The sequence below is a fragment of the Amia ocellicauda genome, chromosome 18 (genome assembly GCF_036373705.1).
Source record: "Amia ocellicauda isolate fAmiCal2 chromosome 18, fAmiCal2.hap1, whole genome shotgun sequence".
Lineage (NCBI taxonomy): Eukaryota > Metazoa > Chordata > Actinopteri > Amiiformes > Amiidae > Amia > Amia ocellicauda.
Window position 1 is genome coordinate 11,547,739 of NC_089867.1, and position 21,523 is coordinate 11,569,261.

The 21,523-nt window shown below is 39.5% G+C and overlaps 1 protein-coding gene across 1 annotated transcript; it reads left to right on the plus strand.

The window, feature by feature from the left end:
- Positions 1–3,730: 3,730 nt before the first annotated feature.
- On the plus strand, positions 3,731–17,582 carry LOC136713710 (acidic amino acid decarboxylase GADL1). The gene is made up of 15 exons (XM_066690900.1): positions 3,731–3,826; positions 5,841–6,007; positions 6,744–6,870; positions 7,047–7,137; positions 7,455–7,564; positions 7,893–8,008; positions 8,181–8,260; positions 8,369–8,423; positions 8,776–8,892; positions 9,069–9,133; positions 9,301–9,382; positions 11,177–11,376; positions 13,970–14,021; positions 14,335–14,424; positions 16,229–17,582. The coding sequence occupies exons 1-15, from the start codon at positions 3,790–3,792 to the stop codon at positions 16,400–16,402; spliced, it is 1,563 nt and encodes a 520-aa protein (XP_066546997.1). The 5' UTR covers positions 3,731–3,789; the 3' UTR covers positions 16,403–17,582.
- The last annotated feature ends 3,941 nt before the right edge of the window (positions 17,583–21,523 follow it).

Consider the following 21,523-nt stretch of genomic DNA (forward strand, 5'->3'; position numbering starts at 1 on the left):
CAGCCTCAGTTACCCCGCAGTGACATAATTCATTAAGGTTTCTAGCTACAATTTATATTTGAACAGCAACGCTCAGAATACGTGCAGTAAATGTCTTGTCCCCCCCCCAGCATGGGGGGATACACTTGAATGAGGCATTTAATCAAGAAAACAAGCACAAGTGATAAGATTATATCTCAAACAAGCCCATCTTGTAGTCACGTGGGATTTGTCTTTTCCATTCACCCTCATCAACTTGATTGTTTGAGAAGACAGGAACCTCCTTTGACAGATTGGGGGTTTCCATCTAATAGTAATGTTTGAAATCAGATTGATTGATCAGATTGATTTTTTGTTTCTCTTCCTTCTAAGCTTCCTTTAAAGCACCCAAAAATACTGCTCTTGCTTCCCCACCTTCTGTGGGCATACTCTCACCCTTCATTATTTGATTCCCTATATTTTCCAGACAAAAGTAATTGAATCTCCCATGAGTGACAGATTGTGAGCTATGTGGGAGTTTTATTGTGTATTTATTTGTGTTTACTTTTTATAAGCCTCTTCAATACAGAGTGAAAAATAATTATTTGTCATCCTTTACATTCCAGCGATTTAGATGCCAATATAGGAAGTTTTACCTGCAATCAGACATGGAAGTCACAGCGCCCCTGCTGGCAGATCCTGGAATTCATCCATCAAATAAATCCTATGTTAAAATCAAATCTTTGTTTATTTATTTTTCCTCCTATAACACTCCCTGATATCTTCCTCTTCTCTGTTCATAATGGTTTTAATTTTATTAGTTCAGTGTGTGAAGCACTCAGTGTCAGCTTATACGAAATTCAAATGTATTTGAATTGAATACAATATAGTTGTGTATAGACATTTTTGTTTGTATGGTTTTATAGTTCATGGTTTCCTAGCAAAACACAATGGTTTACTGTACAAACACAGAACAACTTTTAGGTCTGAGGAACAAAACAACAATAACTACTAAATATAAACAGATAAATAGGAATAATAAAAACAATAGCATAAGTAAATACAAAATAAAACATATTTCAGGACACAAAAGTTCATGTTGTATTGCTTTTTAAAGCTGGAAATTGGTTTCATCAACCAGTATTTCTAAAGATCAATTCTAAATGTCAGTTAAACATGTGGCATGTACCTCCCATACATGGGAGCATATATTAAGATGTAGTTTCATGCTTTGTAATTTATAATTGCAGTTGTAACTCAGGTGTTTCTGTTTATACTCTGGAATTTAGGAATGGCTAAATCAGCCATTTTTTTTTCTTTAGTGAAAGAGAAAAAAGTTTTAAATTACATTTAAATTAATAGTTGTCCTTTGTATTTAGAAAGCAGCAATCTGATGCCTAGACGTCATTTTAAAAAAGGTTGTGAATTAGAAGATACACATACCACAACGATGACATCATCCAGTGTGGTTTTAGCCATGTTGTCACGACATTAATTCTAGACCAATTAACATCTCTAGCATCGTCACAGTGTCGCATTGTTCCTAAGCAATGCACATTTATCTTACTGCAATGTTGTCACAACATTGTGAATTGGCTGGGTACTTATTATTATTTTTTTGCTGTGTTTTAAAACCACTTCATAGATTGAATGGTAACAGAACTGGCAGACAATGAGAAGCAACCTTTCCAACAATTTGTTCATATTTGTTTAATCTTTTGCCCTCTATCTATCTATCTATCTATCTATCTATCTATCTATCTATCTATCTATCTATCTACCTATCTTCCTCTATCTTTGTATCTACAATAAGTAATAAGCATATTATGCGAGTTGTTTAAAAACACAAATGTATGTAATTGCAAGTATCATTTAATTGCACAAAAAGAACAATATATAATAAGTACACTATCTTTTACATTTAAGTTATGCTTAATTTGCACAAAAACATGTACTTGAGTTTGTGGTGCTTCAGTGAGGTAGGAAGGGAATTAATGACATTCAACACCAAGTCAAATCAGACTGTTACCACAGACCATCCATTTCCTCTGCAGACACACATTTGCACAAGGGTGAATTAAGGCAGGGGTCAAAGACATGCTGAGGAGACCAACTAAATAATAATACACATAGACACATCATCAAACTTCATTTGCTGATGCTACTATTTTCACATTAAAAAACATATTCGCAATCAGATTTTAAACTTAAAACAACCTTCAATCTTCTACTTTGCTACAAATCAGGTGGAAGGGGTTCAAGGAAGGAGGATGTTTTACAATAGTAGAATAGTTTGCTATTGCATGAGGGTAAAGTTCAATAGGATTTTCTTCTTGAAACTGAAAAGTATTTCTGGAATTATGTTAGTTAAGTTAGGAAAGTATTATATTAGGAAAGTATTATAGGAATAGGAAAGATGATCCCAATGAAAAAAGACCTAGAAATGACCACATAAAAGATGAGACAATGAAATAAACTTTGCATGTGACATGGAAAAGGGAAGCTGTAGATTGAAAGAAGTGGAAACATCTGGGGGAGGCCTTCATCAAGCAGTGGATTGATATAGACTGCTGCTGCTGCTGATGATGATATAATATCTATGGTATACTATTTTTAAAACTGTATGGCAAAATATAGCAAACATAAGCACTACTACGGTCTTCTGAAAGTTGCGTGCATCACAGACCATCCCTGTTGCTCGTGGAGACCAAATGGCCTGTCTTTCACTTGAATGTGGCACAATCAGAAATGCCTTTTGAATCTAACCCTGGATTTCGGAATGGATCTGACAATTATTTACCCTGTCTATGCCATGTACCCTCCACGTTTTCACTTCTAAGTTACCACTGTTTGCTCCAACTATATCATCAAACTGTTGGTGTTTATGATGCATTCATCCAAGGGTACCTCTAGTTCAAGGAGGAGGTGCAAAATTGTCATTAATATAATCTACTCGTGGTTATCTATACTGTTATCAACGGCATCCTATAAATGCCATTAGATGCATGCACTAACTCCTACACTTCAGCCTTGTTTAAGCCACACTATTGTATTAATTTGGCTGATCTTTGCAGAGACTCTAGCACTGTTTTTTCTTCTTCCCTGTATAATTAACTGCATCATATTCTGTGCTAGTATGTTTTATTGCTAAAGAACTGCGCATTATAGTGACTTTTGCACTATGTCACTACATTTAATTGTATCAAGTTTATAACGCAGTTTGGTTTTGACGCGAGTCAAATAGAGTCAATACGTATTATCATTCATATTATAATGATTTCAGGATTTTAGACACGATTACCCAGATTAAATGTCAAGACGAAGAGATAACCTGGAAAAAATTACGTTGGTCAAATTGTAGGTTGTGTATCTTTGTTACGTTTGTCCCTCGTTGTAGATCTAGCTTTTGTATCATGCATAATTATATTTGTCGGCTATAGACGATGGCGAAACAAAAACGTAACAAATCTGTAACAAATCAATTAATCTCATTGTACCATTATGAATGAATCATAAATGATGCATTGTCTTTGCGATCCCTGTTAAATATGCACTTCCATCATCTGTTTTCACTAGGTTAAAGTGAGAATGATGACGGAGAGCCGCATGTTGCATGTGTGTAAGTACAGGCATGACCTGTGTAATCCCTGCCCGGGCGCGCGCCGCTGCTCCTCCAGCACGGGCTGCGAGCGCGCGCCCTGGCGTCCCGCGCCGGATTAGAGTGACGTCACCACCGGCAGCCTATAAATAAGATCGCAGCGGCAGAGTCTGCGCTTTAGTTTTCAATTGAGAAAAGCTCATTCAACCGATGTATAGCATCTGCTCATCTCGATGCGAAGATTTGTAACCATGAATTCAATATCCAGTGGTATGTATTATTATTATTATTATTATTATTATTATTATTATTATTATTATTATTATTACATACATTCAAGTGGACCATAGGCAGCAGGGTGTAGTGACTAACACTCCACTAAACTCATCTTCACTGAACTGTTCTTTGTAAAGTCTGCTTGAGTAAAGCTTTAAAGACCCTGAATGCTGAATTGTGGTGTTTGAGCTGCACATATGTATGATACCCATAGCCTATGTTTCATGAAGCAGGTGAGCTACCTGGTGTAATGCAGTTTTACATTAATATGAAAACACTGTTCACACCCTCGGCTTCATTGGGTATTGATCTCTTACTAATTCCTAATTACAGCTTTAAGACATCCCTGTCTTAAGCCTCTTAAGAGTGTGTATATTGTGCCATAACATCCCTAGGAAATAGAATTGCTTTATTACTAATTTCTGTAAACTGCATTTCAAGTTTTGTTTCTCAAAACGTTGATCATTGGCCCATTGTGCCTGAAAGGATCATTTAAATTCACCAGAAGGAAATTTGGTTTGTCAAGCAGATATGAAAAACTCAGCTGAACTGGCAACTCCAGTATTTTCCATGTTTGTGGAATAAGTACATTGGTCAGTATAGTGTTTTCAATTTATTTTAATTTTGGATTGTGTAACAGATGTATAGCATAGGTGAATGAGATTACTTCTTACAATATACACATTGCTTGTTCCATGTTATTTACTGTAATTGACTGGTGTTACTTGGTTTTAAAATGTATATTAAAAGAACTATAGTTTCTGCCCAAATAGTGTGGTTACATACCTCGATACTTTTCTTCCCGAGTCCGCATCATTGCCTTAACTTATCTAGTAAAAATACATATTTTATAAAATAGTACAAAAAAATGAATCTTCATTTACATTTACTGATAGTGATAGATGAGTGTTCAACTAGACGCATAAGGTATGAATTGTATGAACAGGGTTTATCTTCTATCACTTGCTAAAAGTCTTTCAGACACACCACTCCCCAGGATAGATATTTAATGCCTGTAATGACAGTGGCATTACTTGTGCTTTGTGCTAGTTTGTGGATTATCCCGTTTCTGAGCTACACTACTTTTTAGATTGATGCAAAAAAAAAAAAATCTAATTCTAATCTAAATACAACTCATTTGAAATGCATTGGATTTGAAAGAGTTTGCATAGGATTTATAACGTTAAAAATAGTTTTCAATTCATTTTATCTTGATCTCCAGTCAAATAAAAACAAAAATCTGTACCTAAAAATGGTACTTATTTTTAAAGGCAATTTAGACAAGTGCATTTAAATGATAGAAGCACTGTCAGTTGAAGGTCTCGCAGGGCTTGTTCGGAGGCCAACACTTCAGAACTTCCTGTTCCTATGGACCACCTCCTGATTCACATGGCCAATCATCTGCTCAACTTCACAGGAATGTTTTGGGCGTTGACAAATCTACATTCTGATTTGGACAGCCCTTATACTTAAAAGTGGGGGCGTTTCTCTCTCGGAAGCACAGCTCCACCAACAATAACATGAGTATCACACTGCTGGTCCCTCACAAAGGATTTAATCCTGGATGAGTTGCTGTATGTCTTTGCTGGTATTTCAGCCACATTGTTCAGTAATTCCCTTTCAATTGGGTCATCCCGACCAAATCCCTGTGTGCTCTGGGTTTACAAAGTCTACAAAGAGAACACTTAGGTGTTGTGACAGTCTTCTGTTCCAGTCTGTGAATGACAGACCCTGAGGTTAAACCATGTAGAATACACATTTTTTATTTAAAGTGAACAAAAGTAAGTAAATTGCTTAATTTCTATGATGGATGATTTAATCAGCGGTAGCAATACTAGATATTTTTGTATTGGAAAATAAATGTAACTGCCCTGATTTGTGCTAGTGCAACGGGAACCATGTAAGACCAAAGTATGCACTGAGAGGATGTATTATATCATGATTAGGAGCCCACAGCAAGATGTGATTCAGATGGTAACAGGGCACACTTTCTCTCTGCACCTGACAGACAGTAATGGCAGCAGTAGGCCAGTGAAGAAGAATGCTGTATTGGTGGATGGAGTGCATCTGAATGGACCCATCCTGGACTCCAAGGTTGGAGAGAGGTTTGTGCGGGAGGCCCTTCCACTGATCATGGAAGAGGCTGTTTTGAAAGCCACAGACGTCAATGAAAAGGTAAGGCCTGTCTGCTTAACGAGACTCCCAATGTAGGAATATGAGGTTTGTCCTAGTTTATCCTCATGCCAAGTTAAGTGGCCTCCACCTGTGTTAAATTTATATTGATTAAAATGATTTCAGGATAAATGCAACCCTTTCTGTAGGCTCTCTGCTGGGTAGTGCATTTCAAAACAAAGTCTCTGCTGAAAGAGCTGTTGAAAGGCACAGATCAGGGGATGGGTATAAAAATGTATATAAAAGGCCTTGAATATCCCTTGGTGCACTGTTCTCTGAATTCAACAAAGACTACCCAACGAAGCCGAGAAACCACGACATCAGACTAGCTTTGCTAGAACAGATGATTTATCCTGTTTTACAGATATTATGAAAGGCCAGGACTACCTACCGCTAGCTTTGTATGTGTATATTACATGAACTCCAGTCGACTGATAGATTAAAATTGATTTAGAGTCATGAAATTATTAAGCACAAGCACCTTTTTAGTTTCCAAAACGCAAAGGTACACAAGAAACCATGGAGACCAATGGCACAGAACAACAGTAAGTAAAAACAAGACCAGTCTCTTAATAGGCAAATCTCTTTACATATCCATAGTAGAAGGGCTCCGTTTACCTCTGTGGGCTCAGGAAGCAGGGACTACTGAGTGTCTTAGTCTGCTCTGCAGGGATGATGTGCAAGATCCACTTCCCTCTTTGCCTGTAAGTGATGTGCTTTCCAACTCCTCTCTCCACAGGTGTGTGAGTGGCAGTCCCCGGAGCAGCTGAAAGAGAAGCTGGACCTGGAGCTGCGAGACCAGGGAGAGACGCACACCCAGATCTTGGAGAGGTGCCGGGACGTCATCCGGTACAGTGTGAAAACAGGTGTCCTAATGCATTCTCACAAACATTTTAAACTTGTCATTTAGGGATTAACCAAACTAATAGAAAACACTGAAGTGCAAAATTAAAACAAACGGTAACCAGAGCAAGTGCAAATAAATACAAATCCTGCTACTTTTTTTTTTTTTTCTTCTAACCACCCGTGCTCTTGTTTCCAGGTCACCCCCGCTTCTTCAACCAGTTGTACGCTGGACTGGATCCGTACTCACTGGTGGCTCGCTTAATCACCGAGGCGATTAATCCCAGCGTGTAAGTGCTGACCATTACTGCTCCACTAGGATCTGAGCACCACAGTGCAATGGTCAATCCACTGAGCATTTGCTTCAGTCCGCAGTTTGGACTAATCATTTCAGCTCTAATCCTCAACTGAAAGCCGATCTCCATAATATATGATTTGAGTGATCGGAATTTCATACGTTTAAAAATGTAACGATATGATTGTTTCAAAAGTGAAAAATGGAAATTTACCAGTGCATTAAAGTCTACAGAAATAAATATTTGCTTTTGTAAAACTTGAATTTGAATTGACAATGTAATCAATGCAAAATGTGTTCTGATCTTGGCAGCTACACGTATGAGGTGTCGCCCACATTTGTACTAATAGAGGAGGCGGTAATAAATAAGATGATCCAGTATGTTGGCTGGCAAGAGGGAGGCGATGGGATCTTCAGCCCAGGTGAGACCACCGATTACTCAATAAGTTAACGTGTTTTTTGCGATCAATGATCTGTTTTTAGGGGTGGAGGTCTAGAGTTTGGATCACTTGATGATGTCCCTTAAACCATACTTTGAGAAGCCTCACTTTACTTAAAAGCTTTTATTGACCAGTCGCTTTGTGTAAGTGTTGTGCTGCTTTCCTTTAGCAAAACGCATAGCAAACTAAATCACATGACCACTTGTCTTTACCATGGGTTCCATGACTGAAATGTATCCGAAGGGGATTCGGGTGTTTATATTTGAATACCAATATAGCCGACTGTTTGCCACCTTCCTTTCTTCTACAGGAGGCTCTGTTTCTAATATGTACGCGGTCAACGTGGCACGTTACAAGTTCTGTCCAAACATCAAAGAGGAGGGGCTGTCTGGGATGCCGAAGCTGATCCTGTTCACTTCAGAAGAGGTAAGGAAATGAGCAAATGTCGATCAGTCGATCCCTGATTATTATTTAACAAAACGAATGATGGTAGTGATTCACCTTTCCGCATTTGTCAATCAAATATTTCCCATCTATGTGTATGATAGTTATTGACTGAATAGTGCCAAAAGGATTAGTTTTTACTGTTCGTTTTCAGAGCCACTATTCAGTGAGCAAAGCAGCTGCCTTTCTGGGAATTGGTACCAAGAATGTTTGCACAGTACCTGCGGATGACAGGTAGGTGGGGCTCGGCAGCCAGACTCTGTCTTCTGGGATGCTTGATTGGGATTTTCTTTAGTCCTGCTTCCCACATAACTGAGGAACCTTTATTTTTGTGTGCTTTAGGGGAAAGATGATTCCAGAAGAGCTAGAGAAACTTGTCCAACAGGCCAAGAATGAGGTGAGAGATGGAGGGAAGGACAAAATCACTCCCATACAGCACATCCTACATTTAAACTCTCTCTCCTCCAATTCAAAAGATTACATCATGCTAATTAATTACCTATGATCTTTTTATGGACTGAGCAGTTTATGCTCTGTAAATTTCTCAGGTTAATAATGTTTTAAAGGATAACTTTCTATGGACAAATGACATAATTTAGATGTTGACTGAAGATAAGAAACATGTTTCCTGTAGGCCTTTAGAACAACGATTAAGCATTTGCTGGCCTTTAACAAGCCAAGGATTTCTTTGAAATGGTTGAATTTGTTGGGGAAACCCTTGGTACTGATGCGAGTCTGGTCTGTTTCAGGGCAGAGTTCCCTTCATGGTCAGTGCCACCGCCGGGACAACAGTGCTGGGAGCGTTTGACCCCCTGGAGGAAATTGCTGACATCTGTGAAAGACATGGCCTCTGGTTTCATGTTGATGTAAGTTGCACACCAACTGTTTTGTCCATGTCAATCATTTATGATTTTAAATCTGGTAAACGTATTGATGCTTAGCTGTACCAGAAGGAAACTAATATAGGGTCAGGTCGATCATGTTAATTGTGTGTGACAGTTCCTCACCCTTGACCCATCGTCCCGTATTTCCATCTCTGTAGGCCTGCTGGGGCGGTGGAGCCTTACTGTCCAGGAAACATCGAGGTCTTCTCACTGGCATCCACAGGTAGACTCTTGTTCCATTCCATTCAACTGGGAAAACAAGTTCTTTAGTAAAACAATAAGATTATCTTCATTGCCCGTGTGAATACAGAACACCTGTGCAGATAGCTTGCTCTTGTACACTGGATGTTGGCTCTTTATTTTCCTTGGGAATATTCTTGCCTTCCGCAGAGCTAATTCAGTGGCCTGGAACCCCCACAAGATGCTGATGGCCGGCCTGCAGTGCTGTGCGTTTCTAGTCAAAGACCAAACAGTATGTGGTTTCTCAGTTCACACCTCTGTCCTTTACAGAATGGGTAGCCAGGGATTTGGGGGGGGGGGGGGGGAGGAGAGATGGTATTGCCTGTGCTGACAGAAACCGAATATTAGTGTGCAATGAAGAGATCAGATATCTTAACTGTATTTTTGCACTTAGGTTGATAATAGATTTGGCTTCAAGAACACAAGCTAATTAAACTTTCTTTTAATTGTAAGGGGTCTGACTAACAATCCCCTGGTATAATTGGGTCTCTTTTTACAAATAAAACCAGGCATAAAATATTTGGGTGTCAATGAATGAACATGCTCCCGGAGTGACTCAGACTGCAGGGAAGCTGCGCACTTTGCACCTGCCTTCCTGATCGTAAGAATGAGCCGCACGATTGCCGTTCCTCCTCTTCTCCGATTACTCCAACAGACAGGCTATTGCAGTTTTGTTTCTCCCAAAAGCATGTCCAAGATGGTGGTAAACACGAGCCGGCTGGGAAGAGAGCAGGTTTGGGGAGCTTGCCAGTTTCACACCATTAAGCCAGATGGCCCTTGTTGACCTCACATTAGTGACACAATGACACAGGCGGCGCAGCTCATACCAGGCAGAGTGTGCTTAGTGCCGAACAGCAGGAGTCATTGAGAGGAATTACAGGAGATGAAAGACTCGTACAATTTGATTAAGAGAAGCGTGTCCTTAATTAGGATGCTTAATAACAGAGCTGTTTATTCTCTGTGAAATTGACCTGATCTTGCACATGAAAAGCGAGCGAGCGAGCGTTCAAAATGTTTTATCTCGAGGAAAAATGTGTCCCGTAATTTATGACAACATTCAACACCAGAACATGTTCTCTCTGTTAAAAGGCAACCCAGGCCGATCGATTACCTCTTCAAACAATGGGTTTCTCCAAGTTAATGCTACAATAAACTGCATCACCTTCTCTCAAACAATGCCCATATCAGGAGTGCTACATTTGAAAGCACCCACAAAAGAGGAGTTCTAAACCGTCGCAATCATCATATTTTACGTAATAAAAAATGTAGGCTGTATGCATACAAAATGGGCTACTTTTCATTTAACTTATTAGTGTGGGTTGCTACAGCAGTACTGCAAAGCTGTGCCCCTTATTCATTTGTCTCTGACCTTTCCATAACTTAACCTCCAGACAGATGAATCTGTGCTGCCAGGAGATTTGGTTAAGAGGTACGTTGGGACAGACGAAGATTAATATTCAGGTTTTGATTCCTGCATGAATACTTAGGTGCGTTTAACTCCAAGTGGAAGACACACCACCTCTTTCAGAAGGTTTGAACATAAAAGATGAGACCTTTCAGAAATGACGGCAGGGTAACGGGGCTTAAATATTGGATGAACTGGAGAAAGCAGATGTCTTGGGAAGTTACTGGACTGCGACAAATAAAACCCTTTCAACTGAGTCTAATCTATTTTGGATGATAATACGCTTTCTGCATTACTTTGATGCATTCTGTGAAAGGGGTTTTCAATCTGAATCCCCTTGCATAACCAGTATCATCATTCATCCCTGTAGAGATTGATGCCAAGGGCTTTGCATACTGATTTGTGTCTTTAATTGTTTAAAATCCAAGGAAAGTTAGAAATCCACAGAGGTGAAAAGTTGTTGATTTACTACCTTTCTTCCTAAGTGTAAAGGCTGTGTCGAGAATTCCTCTGCACTTCAGTCATTCAGTATCCTGTAACTCCACTAGTCTGTGTAACAAAACGGATTAAGCAACACACACTTTACTTTAAAGGTGACAGGCTTTTGTGTCTTTCTTTCAGGGGCTGCTGCAGCGCTGTCACTCTGCGCAGGCTTCATACCTCTTCCAGCAGGACAAGTTCTATGATATCCGCTATGACACCGGGGACAAGTCCATTCAATGCAGCCGCAAGTCCGATGCCTTCAAGTTCTGGCTGATGTGGAAGGCCATTGGCACCCAGGGGCTGGAGGAGCGGGTGAACAGGGCACTCGCATTGGCCAGGTCAGATCTGTGGCTTCCAGGCTTAGGAGGTGGTTGTTCATTGTCTTCTATAGTTCATTAAATATAAAAATGACTTATTGAGAGTGATGTTCAAATACAGCATATCATCTGAATAGTTTAGATCAGGTGTGTTTTTTTTTTTTTTTTTTTTTCCCTCCAGAGCAAAAATCAATCCCTATTTTCCAGAAAAGTAAAGTGTAAAGAATTGCATTGACTAAAGCGCAGGATATGTTGGGCTGGATCCAAAAGCTATGCATGTTGTCCTGCTAATTTCTGTCAATGATGCAAGTGACAGCAACTGGAGTCCTACACCAGTATTTTAAATGTATTGGATAACTGCCCATTCAAAGACTTTGTATTGCCTTTAATCTGGGATCAGATTCCCAACAGATTAAACATTGTTTTTCACTGCATTGCTAGGAAGTTGCACATAGCTGCAACATAAACCGAGTTCTCGTTCATTGCAGTCCCACGTTACCTGGTAATAAGTTGCCAAAACTGACTCGAGAGTGATTTGGAAAGAAATGGGAATCTTGGACACACAGGCATGACTTCTGTGCATCACCTCACGTGTAAGTAAGGCATTGGGGGCCTTACTGGAAAAGTACAAGTTAAGCAGCTGTAACAGTGGGGATGCACAGTCATCAGAGAGCAGCGAGAGCACCATAGAAGGGTAGAGCAGTCCCTTCAGTCTAGAACAGATCTCCAAGGCTTACCAGCCCTGATTTACATACGAAACTTTCCACTCTCGGCGTCAGGTCACATATATGTTCCGCTCTGATGCAAGTGGATTGTTTTTCTTGCTGGGCTTGTGTCCTGTCCTCATACAATCCCTTTTCACTGTCCACTTAAGAAGGGATCAGATGAATCTGGAAGGGTCCCGGTTACACTGCGCTTCCAATAATAGATCCACACTTGGCTTCGGAGGTTGACCCAATACACAGTTGACTAGTGTGGGGATTTTCCGCTGAGACCCAAATGGCTGTTGCTCTGCTTTTGAAAGTTTTCATTCGTCCCACAATGTGTGCTGCTGTCACACCAATTCGCAAAAGCCCTTTCTGCAATATCCTCTTTGTCTCCTTTTTGTTTAGTGCATGTTTATAAAAATACAAGTTTAAGCTTATAAAAGGACAGGCTGGGATGTTGAATGGTGAGTGACCAGCAGGTGACGTTTTCGAGTTCGACATCATGGTCACTAGGGGCTATTTTTAGCACAGATAGCCAAATAGGGGTCTGGCAACACACAAATGTCATCCATCGCCTGGACTGTGCACACATCACTGAGGGCCCACCAGCTAAATTCCTCTTTTAAATATCACAATAATCAGTAAGACTTGATGCATCTTCTATCGCATCTCCTGTACCATCAAACTTTCAGCTATTCCTAGCACTGAGAACGTAGCTCCAAGAGTTATCATAAACAGCTGTTATAGATTACATTACCTCTCAGTGCCAACTTAACATTTCTCTGTTCATATCAAGCTGTCTGGTTTTTGCAGTTAGCTTCCCTGAGCTGCCACTAATGCTACCTTTTAAGGGAATAAGCATTATAATTCTAGACCTGAACTCTTGTTTCAGAGTATTGATAAAGGGTCATGGTTTTCAGGATGAACATACCGGAATTTGTTTTACCCATAATTCAAGAACTTAACTTTCACAAAACATCTTTTCAGCCAATGTTAAATCTGACTACAGGATTTTTTTTCCTACCTCTGTAGCCACCAATGTGTGTTTAGCAAAAAACATGAAATACAACACGATCTTTAAAGCACAGTCTGCAAGGTTCACTTAAAAGATCCTGCAGTATTTAAACGGTCAGATTAACCAGAGGGATTAGCCAATTAATTGTACTTTCTCTTCTGTGCTGTCCAGTTATTTGACTTCATATCATCTACATTAAATTCTCACTCTGCTGTCTTGCAGTAGAGGAACACAACAACACTCCTACATGCCATCCATGCAGTCTTTGTTATAATCCAGGATCATTCCTTAATTCAGGGTAATCCGTTTCTTCCACAGTTCAGGGTAATCTCTTTTAAGACGGCACAACCTGAGGAGACCCACTCAAAAAAAAAAAAAGTAAAGTTTCTTCCTTTGCTTATAAACCATACAAAATGTGGATCCCAGAACTGGCTAGTGCATTTTTTTATTATTATTTTTTTTTAAATCGCATGAACGCATTTAAACGCAGTGAAACAAAATTGAAGTCAGCCTGTCGTCACAAGACTGAGTGAATAATATTTGATTCTACATATTTTATGCTATATATGGACTATTCTTTTGTTAGGTCTCGAGGTCTAGACCTATAAATGACCGCACTATGGCTCAGAAGCTTCATTGAGTCCAGTATCCTCTGTAGCTGTCACCTGTTTCCCTGTATTTTATTACCCAACATCTTATTGATTCATTGTTATCCTGTGAATCATGAGTGTGTGAACCTTCCAAAAGCCTTTACGTCCAGCATTTGATGATGGGATGCAAATATGACATGATTGCAAAACAATGTAAACACGGGTTGACACTGTGTTATACTGATGAATGTAGACCCACTATCTGAGGCATTTCAATCATTTTTCTCACTTTCACATTACAGGTACTTAACTGAGGAAGTCAAGAAGAGGGAAGGATTTCAGCTCCTTATGGAGGTGGGTAGGGTTGCAGTCGCATAAGTTTTATTTCCTCTTTAGATATTTTGATACAAGCCCATGTTCACAAAGTGCTACTCACAGGAAGCTGTAGGAGTGATTGGGTTTGCCCCACACCTGCAGTGGAGGCCCGTGGCTGATCTGGGCTGTCAGAGGTTATTACTCTGTGTAATCTGCTGCTTGTGACTGAGAGACACCCCAGAGCAATCTTTATGAAGAATGACAACACAGTGTGTGGAAGCTGACAGTTTTTTACAGAGCTGGTGCAGAGAGATTTGTAACCTATTCTGTCTTTATTTTTTTTATCGTTTAGCCCGAGTATGCGAATGTTTGCTTTTGGTACATCCCCCCCAGCCTGAGGAACATGCCTGAAGGGCCCGACTTCTGGAAAAGACTACGCGAGGTGGGTGTCGAAAACCGCAAAGGGATGTAACGCGTTTGTCTAATTAATTTCATCAGTAACAGGCAGAGCTTTTGGGGAAGAGAGACATAGAGCTAAGTTAGCGGCAGAGAGGAGAGGTTATCTGAAGCTTTTACAAACATGATCTCTATTTTTGTATTTGTACTGAAGCAACACATGACTGTTTGGGTATATCGGGTAGAGATTATGTAAGTGTGTGAATAGTAAAACTGGCAGGAAGGACAGAGGATAAAAGGACTCCAGCAGAGGGCAGCAGATGGCAGCGGAAGTGGGAGAAAAGTGTGAAAAAAACGAAAAGCAGAAAGCTGCTGAGTTCTCTGTGAGGAAATTCGAATGGTCTGCTGATGTCTTGAAACCAACCCAAAGGCAACAATCGGTCCACCTATGCCTGTGTTTATGCCTTTTTGAGCAGGTTAAAACCTCTCCCACTAAAAGAAGGCAGCTGTGGTTGAGACAGGGTGGCAATGTGAGAGTAGTTTCACTTTCTGTCAGTTATTTTATGGTGGTGACCTTTTTGCTTTCACACCTTTAAAAAAAGGAACTAAATACAATTTAATGTTTAATTTTATTATGCATTTTCATACCTCATTCTGAACAGCTCTTGTGTTAAATCAGCACTATCTAATTTAATATAAGCATTTAAAAATCCACAGAACATTTTAATTACTTTACTTTATCTACATATAGTACAAAAAAAGGTAGGGTAGGTAGGAAGCAGACGTATTACTTAAGCAGTGAATGATACATAAACATCTGTGCGCTGGTGGAAAAACCATTCCTCCTCTTCACCTGTTGTCTCGCTTTTTGGGGATCCCAGAAGCAGCAATAATGCTTTTAGTAGTGAAAGCAAAAAAATAAGTACATTTTTAAACGCCGAAAGGCTTTGGTGGTTATGTAGTGTAGCGATAATTTATTATTAGTGGTTTAGGGAAGGGGGCCCAGAACAAATTCTAGACAAAATAAAAAAAAAATAAAAATGTTCGAGTTTCTAGAGAGTAACTTGGCCACTGGAACAAAGCTGCTGCAGAGGATCTCAGATTGGCCGTACAGAAGTGTAGACTCATTCCAGTGGGATGGGGAATGGACCGATCTCTAATTACTAGCAAAGGAGCAGGCCTTCAAGGAACCTGGAAATAATTTAACAGCAGGACGGGAAATACAATTGGAACAATAGGACAGATTGCTCAATATCCAGTCTGTGGAGCTGCCCCACTCCGTGTCTAGCTTGGTAGCCGGTTCTGGTGTTTCACTTAATCCCCGTTTCTAAATTTACCTGGTCTGGGGACACGCAAGTGCCATGCCGTACCCCCAGGGTTCAGGCAATAGTACATTTTTGACTCCAAATCAGGCTCTGGGAATTCAGTCCTTAACCGCTAAGTTCTCCAGTCTGTGTCGTAAACAAAGATTGCGCTTGGAAAATGAAGCACTTCTCAAAGGAGAATTACGGATGAAATGCAGACGGAGGAGGCTGCTTTCCCACATGTGGCGGCCCCCTTATTTTGGTGGTCGTAACTATTTCCTAAGCTTTCCCACGCAGAACGCACATTGTGTTATTTAGCCCATCATCGCCGGTTTATGGTGGTTGGTGGTTTGGTTCACGAAAATGAAAAAGGGGTCCAGCTGCAGAATTGATCATTCTGGTGACATTGTTCTTCAGAACACACAAGTGATTGGCAATGAATAATACCCTTCAAATCACTCCTCCGTCGAGCGTCCTCTATTATTAAGCGAAAGGCCGAGGTAGCGGACTGTGAACGGGTCTTCACGATTTATTTATTTTTAACAGGTGGCGCCAGTCATCAAGGAAAGGATGATGAAGAAAGGCTCGATGATGGTGGGCTATCAGCCGCATCGGAGATTCGTGAACTTTTTCCGCCACATAATCATCAGCCCCCAAGTGAGCCGAGAGGACATAGACTTTGTGCTGCAGGAGATCGAGGCCCTGGGCCGAGACCTGTAACAACCACCCAGCACAGACCTGAAGACACTGCTGATCACACCAGCAATGCAGAATGTTTTAAAGACTCTTCAATTGAAAAATGAACCAAAAAACATTTAATGTTCACAACCAGCTTTTGGAATTAAACCTTTGAAATTGTTCTGAAAAACCCTCTGATGTCTTAGCAGTTTAAAAAGACAGAAGAGAAAAGGATATATTCAGCTAGCAATACCTATGCACCTCTAAAATATTTTTTTTTAAGCATTTAAAGGTGTGTATATATTTAAATGAAATATAATTACATTCTTTGGACCAGCCTGACTTAAAACCGGTTAAAATGAAAACGATTAAGGAATAAGATTACATACAAATTGTGTAGGTTTTGTTTGCCCTTTGAATGGCACTTATTGCCTGTCTTTAATGTCCTAAGCCTACTGTTTAGCTCTTAGTTTAATTGAGACTAAAGAACTATTTCACTTTATTTACAACTACAGACATCAATCCCACAGTTATACACCAACACGCTTGCAATGTAATGTAGGTAGGGAGTGAAGCCAGGACTTCTCTTCCCAATGGGTTGGCTGTACAGAAAATAATCTTGAAAGGGACCTCTTAATAGATTTACCATGAGCTTTTCGTGCAGTGCAGTGCAAATATTACTTTGTCATTAAACGCTACATTACAAATCCGTTATTGTACATATAGGAACAAAACTGCTATTTTTGTAGTTGACCGAAAGCCTGGTGTGCATTACGTTTCTCCTTTTTAGCCTTTATTTTAAGGTTTAATTTAGCTCTGTCTTCTGTAACTTGTTTTGCATACTATAATCACAATAACTCGCATAAATGAGCTTAACCTGAGTGCTGTGCCTTGTCCCTAAAATGTTCTTGCATATGCCATCTTGTAGTATATGAGCTTAGATTGCTCCATAGTTACAGAAACCTAACTAAACTTGACATCATTGTTCTCATTATCATTTTAGACGGGCAAAACTCCTTTCCAATATTCATCAAGTACATGCAAAGATTAGTCTCACTATTAATACTTTCTTCCACAAGTTTAATTACAAGGGAAAGGACAATGTGGTTTACCTAATTTGTTTTTTGTTTTCTTGTTTTTACTGGTGTCTGTATTTTGTGTATCTTCTTCTTTTGTGTCTCTCTTTTAAATATTAAATTTATTCTGAGATTTAAATTCTGAACAGTTTATAACCAGTGAGGCGTTCCTTTCTTATTTAGCGAAGAGGTGGAGATCAAACTCTTTAAATACAATTTTCCCAAACTGTTGAACATTTGAAACTATAGACTAAACACACTGGTAGCAGTCAAAAGGATAACACAGAAATGTGATCAAATAATAGAACTGTCTGTATGCCAGATTTTTTAACTGCTTGTTTATATAGGATGAGGGATTTATTTTATATTTATTTCTTTAATAATATATTTATAGACTGAATACACTTGTTTATCTGGCATCCTAAAGATCATGGCATTTGATGATTTAAAAAATGGGAGTTTATTAGAAACTGAGAGATTATTTCATCTTTTACCATACACTAAATTTCAGACTTATCTTTACAGCAGAAGTGATGACTAATGAATTAAAGAACAGAAAATAAACAAGGGAAGCAGTGCGCAGAAAAGGCAGATTTGTTGATAAAACCACGCAGGGTACTATTTCTGAAAACTGACCTTTTGAAATAGTGATGAAGGAGCTCAGATGGGGAAAATGGGAGTGGATTTATTTTTTGTATTCATTAAATTAACTGAATTTCCTGTGATCCAAATCCTGTTGTTCAGTGTGTATAGATTTCACAGTAAAAACAGAACTGGCAGTTGTTTCGACCGTTTCGGTTTCTAGTTTAGGAGTTTAAGACATTGCTCGGTCAACTGGTCAGATTTGATTTGTGTGGGGGTGCTTTAATTTATACAAAATAATTTACATACATTTGCATACTGTAATGTGTACTATAATTATATGCAAATCAATGGTTCCAGGACTATTTCGCCTCTACCATTTGCTTAATTATACTCCTGTGATTATATAAAAGCATTAAGCCACTGAAGGAGGTATTAAAATGGTAACTAAAGACTCCACAAGGCAGACCAAAACGTGTAAGAATACAGACAAATCCAGTGCCGCTATTTTTCTTTAAAGAATGAAGATGAACCGCAGTGATTGCTGGGTGCGAGATTTTGGTTCCTTGTGAAATTCTAATTGAATCACAGGTGGCATTTGAAAGTATGCAGTGCTGTGTTTAACGCTGAATTCTCTTGGCCTGTTTAATTGATCATCAGCAATGTACCCAAGAGTAGCTGACATAATGAAGTTTCTGCACCGATTTCCATGCTTGCTGATTACTGAGCAGTGCAGATCTCTCGCACAGCTGACGAGAGCATTCATTACATTTCTCTATTCATGCCTTTTAAGAGAGTCTAATTGCAACAAAATCCCCATTGTGATTTCGTTAGATGTAATGAAGTCTGAGGTATAAAAAGGCAGCGGTCACTAACCTAAATGTTTATTATCCATCTATCTTTCGGCCTATCTGTCTATAGAGAAATACACTGACTGGGAACAGTTGCTCTGCTCGTACACTATACATCACAACACTGTGAGGTCGACTGAATTTCTCGTCGTTTGCCACACCTTCAGTCACTGTAATTGAAATACCAGTATTGAGACAGGCTGTTTTAATTACAATTTAATTTTTGATAACAGGAATTTAACTGTTGATATCAACAATTGAATTTGATCAAAAAGTCAAATGTTGATATACTGATGTACTTCCATTGTACAATTCCTTTGCTGATATTGGTCATTGTTACAGTGTTGATGTCACTAATTTGATTAAATCACTGGATTAGGGTCATAGGGTACAATTAATTTATACCTTACTGGTTGAAAACTGCAGGCAAGAAAATGGGAGGTGTTCAAACTACCCTGCTGAAAGTAACAATTTGAGAATTACATTACCATAATCCATTTATTTCACAACAAACATGCACCTTGTGAAACAACATGATCAAGCTCTTGAGACCACAGTTCCAGCTGGACAGAGAGCACAGTATTCAAACACCATAAACATTGGATGCTACAAACCGCACTCGGCTCATGGTGGCCTGTGGAAGTTTCTTCTGAAACACGACTTCACTCCAGCAATAACTGCTGCCATCACCGCCACAAGTAGACGCTTTGGTGCTTCAGTAAAACGAATTAAAATGAGAAGCGATGAGCGGGCCCATCCCTGCTTCACACAAGTCCGGTCTGTGGTCTCCTCAGTTTCACAACATTGTAATTAGGGCCAAGTCCAGAATGTGTTCTGGAATGTGTGGACTGCACCATCTCACCAGTATCAGATGGGACGCTATAAATATGCGATTCTCTCCAGTGAGGGAGGATGTTTTTACACCCTTTGAAATTGCAACTTTTTTACATAAAATATCACATTTAGGTTTGGCTTTTTAAATTGTATTTGAAATAGGATACACTGTAAACCCGTGTCCTAGTTTCCCCAGCATTCAGTGATAAATGACAATTTAAAGTGGAAAGAGGCTGCCAGTCATTTCTTTCCTGTATCTCCAACACTGGTCCTGGAGCTTCACGCGGCTTTCCTTTCAGCTCTAGCTCCTGTGTTTCTTCACAACCACAGCTACTGCCTGAAGACACCTATAAAATCACGAATAATCGACAAGCATCCTCTGAAATGTGCAATGTCAAGTCATCCACTTCTTTCATGCTGTGAGCTCAGCAGGACTAGAACAATGTTTGGGGAACTCATGCAGCTTTCACTGAAAACTCCAGTCACAGTAAGTTTGGCCATGAATACAATTGCAGATCGTGAAGTCTGGACCATAAGACTGAATTCGTCACTCCCAGTAGAGGCTGTTACTGGTTGAGCCACTGACGAGAGACAATATGGCTTTTTCTACTTACGACTGCTCCACTCCGAGCTGCTTGTGGCTGGCCTGTGTGGCAAATATATTGGCCTGGGTCAGTGTTTTTCCATCCCTAGACGCATGCACATTTCCAGATTTTCATCAGCAGTAGAAATATCACAAAAGGTCACCAGCTCGCAGGAGATACAAAACATAGGATGGTTCTGGAAGGTCAATATCATATTTCCATGTCTTTTTGAAAACCCAGTTCTTGGTCTTCAGACGGGTGAAAGTCCAAGCACAGGGCTTTTTGATGGTGGTGTGTTGACATGACAGGTCATGGGAAAAAGAAGGATATTCATCTGTAAAGCAATAATACTTGTGACTTTCACAGTGGTGCACCCAGGGATAGTTTTTATACATCATCCAGGAACATGTGTTGGAATGGTAAAAGACCATCAGAATGCATGGATACACATTAACACATTGAGACAGACTACTACTTTAAAGCGGATTCCGGAAATCACCGTTTCGTGCGTCTTTATGTGTTGTTATTATATAAAGGTGAGACACATACCACTCTTCCAGATTTAGTCGATCTTATAAGCAACAGTGTTTTTTCGTTGTGCGCTTTTGTCCTCTTTGGGTAGTGACAGATGTGGATGTTTTCATTTCAGTTCGGACAAAACGTCATCAACAAATATACACAAGTAATGATTAGGATTATGGTCACACAATTGATATTATTGTGTTTTTGTAGGTGGCGCCCTCACCTTAGGCTTTATCTAAATGAGTGTTGTTATTGCAAAAGACAAAACCAACTGCTTTGTGCAGATTGTACTGGAATAAGAAAGTTACTATTTACCTGCTGAACACACACAGTTACACACATTACTGTGTATTTACCAATTAAATTAGAGTGGTATACATCTTACTTATACTCTAGACACATAAAACCATCATGTTTGGTCAGAGAGCATGTTTCTCTTTAAATTGAACACTAAATAATCAGTGAACAAGAGGAGTGCAGGTAGATTCAGGAGCAAATGTTACTGATACTAACTGACAAGCTATACTAGGGAAACCTTGCATAATCTAATAATTAACTACATGCAACTAGGCAGGCAAGATGAGTTAAACAGTTTCCTCTCATCTAGACATTTCATTACAGATGTTCCAAGTGTTACTGTCTTCTGTACATACTGAAATATAGAACCACTTCCAGAAGGGTTAGTCCTTAATAAACACAACAAAGAAACGGGGG

Excerpts from the sequence above, each read along its gene's own strand:
- LOC136713710 (XM_066690900.1), top strand. The coding sequence starts at position 3,790 with ATGCGAAGATTTGTAACCATGAATTCAATATCCAGTG. Across the intron at positions 3,827-5,840 it reads CATGAATTCAATATCCAGTG|ACAGTAATGGCAGCAGTAGG; the intron begins GTATGTATTATT and ends TGCACCTGACAG. Across the intron at positions 6,871-7,046 it reads CCGGTACAGTGTGAAAACAG|GTCACCCCCGCTTCTTCAAC; the intron begins GTGTCCTAATGC and ends TCTTGTTTCCAG.